Genomic DNA, 8,651 nt, shown 5'->3' with positions numbered 1-8,651 from the left:
ATCCCCGGACTCTGGGATCATGACCCGAGCCAAAGGCAGATGCTTAACCATCTGAGCCACCCAGGCGCCGAAACCTATGGGAGATTTTAACCAAAAACTCCAGAACTAAAGGACAAGCAGAGCGATGCTGAAAACTCATTTGGGGCTCCCTGTAAGCTTCCTTTCGTGAACCACCCGCCGACCTCCTGAATTCGGGGTAATGACTTGATCTGGGTCCCCAGGTTGGCTCCCTACCCCGCCGCCTTGCCCCCCTCAGCGCTATCCCCACGCCCACTGAAGCAGGCCCTAGCGGCCCTGGGACAAGTTGAGACCGAGCCGCGTCACGCGCTGGGAGTCCCACACCTGGAGGCCCTGCCCACAGGCCAGCGCAGCCAATCGCCGCGCGGGCAGGCGGTAAGGGCGGGGCCGAGCGGGCAGAATTCCAGAGACCTTAAAGGCTGAGTCAGTAGCAACTGGGCCAGAATCCCAGGCCTCGGCGATCTTGGAAGGGCAGCGTGCGTCTGTGGAGTGCGCCTGCGCAGCTGTGGACGCCGCAGGTCAGCGTCTCAGTCTGGGGGCTGCCAGCGCCTCGGGGACAGGGACTAAAGGAGGGGATCCACTCCGGGGCTCGGGCGAGGGGCGGGTGCGACCCGCGGGAATAAGAGCATCTGCTTGCCTGGAGTTGATGAGGCTGAGTCGGCGCCGCTTGGATCCTGTAAGCGTTGAGGTGGGAAGTCGGGGGAGGACGGTTTGGGGAACGCAGGGCGGCGTTGAGACCACCGGGAGGTCCTAGGCTGTGCAGGAACCGGTCAGCCTCTGGGCCGTGGCGGGCACAGGTCCGGTAGCTGGGCCGCCGCGGGACCCGGCCTGGCTAAGGAGGTACACGGCAGCCTGACCTACGCACTGGCTGCGGGGCCCGGCACTCCTTGCGCCGCCGTCCATCAACATCCTCTGGAAGCTGAGGGCGGCGAGCGGGGTGGAGAGCCCCCCGGCCCGGCCCGGCCCCACCTGCCGCGCAGCTCTTGGCCCCGCCTGGGACCGTGCTCTGAGCCCCGGCAGAGCCTGGCCCTGTCCGGGTCGGGAACTGGGGGCTCGGGACTCCCTCGTGCCTCGTGACCACGTCTTCGATTTGGGGGAGTGAATGGGAGTGTTGGCGGCAGACGCCAAATGTGGGGACAACGGAGCACTGGGTGCACTCCTGCCCAACTTCTGGGAAGGCCTTTCAGAAAGTTTTCAATTCAAGAACCGGAGGTTCGAAGGCCTCTCTCACGCCATGCTGTACGTTAGTCTAGAAGAAAAGTGTGAGGTGGCTACCTAAGTCCTGGGGGGTCTCTGCCCCTACTTGGGTTCAGGTGTCCTATAAATAAGATTTCCTGGGTCACCTCGGTATTTTCAGTGAATAACTTGGACTAACAGTTTTAGTTGCCTTAAGATTCTGAGACCCCTATCAAAACCTAAATTGTCATTGCACTCTTACAATGAAGTCAGTTTCAATTCCTACAGCACTTGTCAGCCTGTTTTTCAGTTGATGGCTGAATCCTACTACCTCCACTGTTCTAAGTCCTTGGCCTGTTTTCTCCAGCCACATGCATAGCCTTCTTCACAGACCTGTAAATATTTGGGAAGATGATTTAAGTGTTTTTACTCCACATCATCTCAGGACAAAATAGGATGGCTTTTTTAAAGGATCGGTCTCATTGAATATTCATTTCATTTTCCTTACTAGGTTTTTGAAGCATGAATCCTTCATTCTTCCTGGCTGCCCTTTGCTTGGGAATAGCCGCAGCAGCTCCAAAACTCGATCAGAGCTTAGATGCACACTGGTCCCAGTGGAAGGCGGCGCACAGGAAATTATATGGCATGGTTGGTAACCTATGAAACTGTCCAGAGAGAGCCCAAGAGAAAGGCCCTCGCTGTTGGGAGTTTATAGGTAGAGAGTTGCATCTAGAGGTCAGCTTTTACCAAGGCAAAACTTCATGGCACCCATTATTGAGTACAATATGGGCATAATTCCCATATTGTATGGTTGTTGGAGAACAGCTCCAACAGAAATATAAAGCCATCCCTGGCTATGGTTTTTCTCCCTATCTGTCTGCAAATCCACTTGGTGAGGATGGGCTCAGTTTTAAGTAGAAGTAAAGGTAAGTTATATATTTGCCTCTAGAATGAAGAAGGATGGAAGAGAGCAGTGTGGGAGAAGAATATGAAAATGATTGAACTGCATAATCGGGAATATAGCCAAGGGAAACATGGCTTCACAATGGCAATGAATGCCTTTGGTGACATGGTGAGTGTGGCATGGATTGCTGAACGTTTTGTGCATTCTCTCTGTACTTCAGCAGAATAACTTCTTGTTTTTTCAACATTTTACTTACTTTTCCTTAAGACCAATGAAGAATTCAGGCAGGTGATGAATGGCTTTCGAAACCAGAAACACAGGAAAGGGAAAGTGTTCCAAGAACCTCTCTTTGCTGCGATCCCCAAATCTGTGGACTGGACTCTGAAAGGCTATGTAACTCCTGTGAAGAATCAGGTATGATAATATTTAGCAGATCTCCTTCTAGTGTCCTTGCTTTGGTAGACTGGAGTGACATCAATTTGCTTTTTTGTTTTAAGAATATTCAGGTATGTGGGCTTTTGTTGTCTTGTAAACTGATAACTTTTTTACTTTCAGGGTCAATGTGGTTCTTGTTGGGCTTTTAGTGCAACTGGTGCTCTTGAAGGACAGATGTTCCGGAAAACCGGCAAACTCGTGTCACTGAGTGAGCAGAACCTGGTGGACTGCTCTCGGTCTCAGGGCAATGAGGGCTGCAGTGGTGGCCTGATGGATTATGCCTTCCAATATGTTAAGGACAACGGAGGCCTGGACTCAGAGGAATCCTATCCCTATCTTGCAAGGGTAAATGGAGTTCCTTATCTTGTTATTCCAGTCCTGCTTTTGAAAGTTGAACTGAACCAAAGATAACAGGCACTTTATTCAGTATTCACATTTTAGATGCAAACTGACGGAAGTGCCACTATAAATTGTCAGCCTTTTGCACAGGTTCTCTGAATAGATGGTTAGCATATAGCTGTTCTTACTTCTGTGTAACTTGGAGACCTTAACATACCATTCTGGACATAATGCAAATTTCTCCATAGTGGAAAAAAAATTTTTTTAAAGATTTTATTTATTTACCAGAGAGAGAAAGAGAGAGAGAGCACACACAAACGGGGGGGGGGGGTGGGAAAGGGAGAAGCAGGCTCCCGCTAAGCAAGGAACCCGACGCGGGACTCGATCCCAGGACTCCGGGATCATGACCCGAGCTTCCGAAGGTAGACGCTTAATGGACTGAGCCACCCAGGTGTCCCATAGTGAAAAATTTCTTATGGACAAGTAGACTTGGGTTTCACTGAAGAAACATCTGCTGATTTTTCAATTTCAAATCAACTGGCAGCATTTTGCAGTTGACTTACAACAAAGTTGACTTGGAAATCATTAAGCGGCAAACTGCTGAGTCTTGAGGTCCTAGAACTCATGTTCCCCAGGAGCTAGATGGTAGTGATCAAGTTTCTTTCCCATTTACCTTTAAAAGGACACAGATACCTGTAACTACAGGCCTGAGTGTTCTGCTGCCAATGACACGGGCTTCGTGGACATCCCTCAACGGGAGAAGGCCCTTATGAAGGCGGTGGCGACCGTAGGACCCATCTCTGTTGCTATCGATGCAGGCCATCAGTCGTTCCAGTTCTATAAATCAGGTAGGTGGTTATGTTTTTATTGTAGAAGTTCAGGCAGGCAGAATTGGAAAACTACCACCATGATTGACTTTTTGGTTTGGAGTCCTGCTTTCCAAAACTGTAGAATTTTGAGTGTGCATTTAATATAGTGATGTTTCCATTTGACATACTTCAGGCATTTTCACATGACAAACTCTTCCTAAATAGTTTTAAATGACTTTGTAATTCTGTAAATACAAATAATTGACGTAACTACTGTCCAGTTGTTGGACCTTTTTTCTCAAAAATGTTTGCTATAGAACTACAAAGAATGCTGTGGCTCAAGTGTTAACTTTGTTTTGTGCTGTTTCCTTTTAGGAATAGAAAGGATTATGCTAAATAATAGGAGTGGCTAAATCACCTTAGCTTTGGTAACTAGATCTTATTATTGGAAATCTTTGTGTTTTTTCAAGTAGAAAATATTTTGGATTTAATTTTGTTGATTGCTAGTGAGTTGAGTTTGACTTTTCCTTTTTATGAGCTATGACAATTTTTTGATGAATAAGCATTATTTGGAATTTGTTTATGACATTTAATTGAATTTTGAGATGTCTCTCTTACCTGTGGTAGATAGGGTGACTTACTGTCATGTCACTTGGAGCTCCTTACCCTGACATTGAATTTTACTCTCCTAGGCATTTATTTTGACCCAGAGTGCAGCAGCAAGGACCTCGATCATGGTGTTCTGGTGGTTGGCTATGGCTATGAAGGAACAGATTCAAATAACAATAAATTTTGGATTGTCAAGAACAGGTATAAAACTCCAAATGTTATATATATTAAATTGAAAAGGGCATGCTTGTTTGGAATCAGTATTTGATTTCAAGCCCAAAAAAGCTCAACTTTGAAATCCCAAAAACCTTTCTCCTACTTAAGAGTGAACACTCTGATATTTTTATAAAGGTAAAACGTGCTGTTTTTTTTAATGTACTGATGTTTGATTACAAGATTCTGTAGCAAGCTTGTTGGAATTATTATGTATTTGTAACATTGCAATTCTAAATTCTGAATTTTTTTTTTTTATTAAGAAATACATCTGGCCCTAAAGAGTTTCAGATAAGGATTTTGCACCCTTATAGGGTTAAGGGCTGATTTCCTTTTTCTGTGTCCAGTTTTTCAACAAGGTAGACTGAGTACAAATAACTGCTGACTCTTTAAGTTGGAAAGATTTTCCAAGAGTCCAGTGGGCTCTGTGCATCCTTCCTGTTAGCATTCGTGGCCCTGCTGTCTTATGCTGCTTCCCAACTCTCCGAGGCTTTGAGGGTTGTCAGGATCAATTTTCACCACTCAGGTTCTTTGAGATGAGGTATAAGATAGTCTGTAGAAACAGACTGGTACATTGGAATCCTAGCTGTGCCTCAGTTTCCTATCTTAAAAAGTTAAGGACTCATGGGAATTAATGTATTTATAAGTAAGAGCACTTAGAATAGTGCCTGATAAGTGGAAGGTCCTATCTTAAGTATTAGCTATTATTATTAATGAAGTTAATGTGTACTTGATTCTTTGTATAAAACAGAAAATATGCTCTTCTTTCAGTTGGGGGCCAGAATGGGGCTGTAATGGCTATGTAAAAATGGCCAAAGACCAGGACAACCACTGTGGAATTGCCACAGCAGCGAGCTATCCCACTGTGTGAGCTGATGGACCAGGAGATGAGAGGACTTTGGGACAGCAATCTGGAGGAATTTTATCTTAAAACTGACCAAACCCTTATTGTGTAAGATGACACTTGAATCATTGAGGATCCGAGTTGTGATTTGAATTCTGTGACATTTTTATAAGGGTACAGCATTACCACTACTTTAATTACTGTTTTAAATAGCTTTATAATGTTGACAACTCATTACTTCTAAGACTTTGGAATTTTCATTTTTTTCAAAGGATATATAAAACTTTACCTTTTAAAATAAAGTTTAATTCAATATGTAGAGGTAGAACTTCTCTGTTTTCAATGCATTAACTTTTTGTGTAGTTGGGAAATAACTGGGTTATAAAGACATAACTGAATATGCCAATGGTACATTAGGAGGACACTGGGTGCCCCTCAGGAACTTCGAGTTATAAATATGCAGATTTTATGTCAGCTGTCCATTGGCTGTGTTGACCCAACCCTTGTATCTGGCAAAATATGACAATCTGGGAGGACAAAGGTAAAGTGTTTCAATAAAGTTAATAGTTTAACGATTCACTCTTTAGAAAAGTGAATAGACATACAATTTCTTAGGTTTTAGATACTAGAAAAGGAGATCCTCTTGACTCAAATGGTTAAAACCTAATAAGGTTATGGGATAAAATCTCAGAGCCAGGTACTAAAGCAATCTCTGAATTGCTGGTGAAGACCATGTAACTACTTTGCAGTTGAATAAGGACCAGATTCTGGATTACCAAATCTGTTTTGTCTTTGTTCTGTCAAGTCTTTGATGGCTTTACACATAACTCTTCTAGGAAAAGCTTCATTTGTTACCTAGTGTTAGCAAAAGTAAATGTAATGGCTGTGATGAACAAGTCTCAGATCCTTGGTAAGAACTGGAAAAATGTGTTAAAAGATCCGTAAGAGATGAACGTGGGCTACAAAAATAGTCCCCCAGCCTGGGAAGATGGATGAGTGATCACTAGGCCAAACTTGGGCTTAGCTGCCTAATCTCTGAATTAAAAATAAACTTGGAACAAAACAGCCTAAGCATATGGTTGTATAGGCAGTAAATACAAATAAGATGATATTTTTGTATATTAAAAAGATGGAAAGGAAACATGCCAACTTTTGGGTGGATTATGGATGATTATTTTCTTAAACCTGTTCTGTTGAAGACCTATCTTTTTTAGTAGGGGGGAAAAATGTAAAAGTATACATCTTGCAAGCTAAAGAAGCATGTATATATGTGTTTAAAAATTTCATCCTTATAAAATAAGAAAATACAGCAAGTAAACTGAAATATTTAATCTAGCCATAATCCATTATGAAGGGAATGAGAGATGGAGGACAACTGGAACCTTCTATCCCCCAAAACCTTCAGTAACCTTTGTCCATTGCCATTTTCGGGAAAATACAATCTACCACACAAGTTTTCTTTGAGAAAGGATTCCTTCATCTTGCAACAACGGGTTAACAGAATGCTGTCCACAGAATACTGAAACAACTCAAGACTAAGGAGACATCCGGGTGCTAAACTGAAGGAAAGTGTGATGGCTTTTTCTTTAAAAAAGTTTCAAGTCTGTCAAAGCAGAGGACCCCTCAGATGTCTAAACTATTTGATGTTTTTGTAACTTCCAAAGACCTTGTATTTTAAGTTTACAAAAAGTACCAAACCACATCTATCATCTAAAAGAATTTCAGAGGAGCCAATAGACTTTGAAATAGAGCTGGAAACAAATTTTATAACTGTAAAAATCTAATCCGAAGAACAGACTACCAGTATTTCCTATAGTTCAGACATCCAAATGATTCCTTATCCTAGTTAAATTCCAAAGGAAATAAGGAAAGGTGAGAAAACTTGGCAAATTATGAGGGAGGGATTGGCTTATGTGGGTTTGTAGCTATGACACTTGGGCATGTTATTTATTAGAGGAGGAAGAGTGCTCGGAGTACAGTAGAGCACCCCCCCACCCCCCTCTGTGTTTTCACTTTTCCATGGTTTCAGGCAACCGCAGTGCAGAAGCAAATGATCCTTTGGACAGGTGAGCAGAAGGTCAGTAGCCTATTGCTATATCTCAATGTCTGTCCTTCACCTTATTTCATCTCATCACATGGGTACCATATCCTACATCACAAGAAGGGTGAGTGTAATAAGATTTTGAGAGGCCATGTTCACATAACATTATTATAGTATATTTTTAAAGATTTATTCATTTTGAGAGAGAGTGGAAGGAGGGGCAAAGGGAGAGAATCTTCAAGCAGACTCCCCTCTGAGCATGGAGCCCAACTTGGGGCTCGAACTCACAACCCACAGGATCATGACCTGAGCCAAAACCAAGAGTCAGACACAACCAGCTGAACCACCGAGGCTCCCCTATAGTGTGAATCTTGTCCTGTACCTCATTTACAAATTTATATCATACATATGTATATATAGGAAAAAACAGTACAATTGACCTTTGAATAATGTGGGGCTTAGGGGTGCCAACCCCACCCCTACCTTATGCAGTTGAAATTCTGTATAACTTGATTCTCCAAAATCTTAATAGCCTACTGTTGACCAGAAACTACCGATAACACATTTTGTATATTATGCATATTCTATATCTTTACAATAAGTATGTTAAAATCATAAGGAAAATGCATTTACACTACTGTAAAAGAATCCACATATAAGTAGGCCTACACATAAGAGAGAAGCCATATGCTTAAACCATTGGTACTACACTGTCTATAACTTCTTTCAAATAAAATCTTTGAGAAATAAGTCTATGTAAACTTATGTAGAAGCATATTGGAGGGGTGCCTGGGTGGCTCAGTCGGTTGGGCGGCTTACTCTTGGTCTCAGCTCAGGTCATGATAGGGTCCCCACTCAGCAGGGAGTCTGCTTGAGGATTCTTTCCCTTCTCCAGCTCACGTTATCTCTAAATCTTAAAAAAAAAAAAAAACATTGGAATACTCCTGTGCTTAACTTATTGAAACTACACTTTGTATAGTATGTCTTTCAAGTGACATTTTCATTAAGATAAAAGGGTTTGTAACCTCTTGTGTAGAAGCATGTGGGAGTAGCTTTATGTTTAACTTGTTAAAACTATATAAAAAAAAGAAGTGGGCCTGCACAGTTCAAATCTGTTCAAGGGTCAAACGCGTATAGAGGGTTTGGTACTATCGGCAGTTTCAGGCATCCACTGGAGGTCTGGGAATGTATTACCCACAGAGAAGGGGAAACAACTGTAATTAAGAAACTGCCATTTGGTGCACATATTTCCATCACCATCTC

General features: G+C 42.8%; 1 protein-coding gene across 3 annotated transcripts; it reads left to right on the top strand.

Annotated features, from left to right (window-relative positions):
• The first annotated feature begins 400 nt into the window (after window positions 1-400).
• On the top strand, window positions 401-5,666 carry LOC118550605 (procathepsin L). 3 transcript variants are annotated; one of them, XM_036115812.2, is made up of 8 exons: window positions 401-536; window positions 1,706-1,842; window positions 2,144-2,266; window positions 2,366-2,512; window positions 2,654-2,878; window positions 3,555-3,720; window positions 4,374-4,491; window positions 5,275-5,666. In XM_036115812.2, exons 2-8 carry the CDS (start codon window positions 1,717-1,719, stop codon window positions 5,372-5,374), a joined length of 1,005 nt encoding a protein of 334 aa, XP_035971705.1. In that variant the 5' UTR covers window positions 401-536; window positions 1,706-1,716; the 3' UTR covers window positions 5,375-5,666. The 3 variants fall into 3 exon arrangements, with proteins under 3 accessions (XP_035971705.1, XP_035971706.1, XP_035971707.1); XM_036115813.2 differs by lacking the exon at window positions 401-536 and adding an exon at window positions 543-694; XM_036115814.2 differs by lacking the exon at window positions 401-536 and adding an exon at window positions 543-706.
• Window positions 5,667-8,651: the final 2,985 nt, after the last annotated feature.

Source organism: Halichoerus grypus, chromosome 14, assembly GCF_964656455.1.
Source record: "Halichoerus grypus chromosome 14, mHalGry1.hap1.1, whole genome shotgun sequence".
In the NCBI taxonomy this organism is placed as follows: Eukaryota; Metazoa; Chordata; class Mammalia; order Carnivora; family Phocidae; genus Halichoerus; species Halichoerus grypus.
The sequence above is the reverse complement of the archived record's forward strand: the minus strand, read 5'-3'. Positions and strand labels throughout refer to the sequence as shown.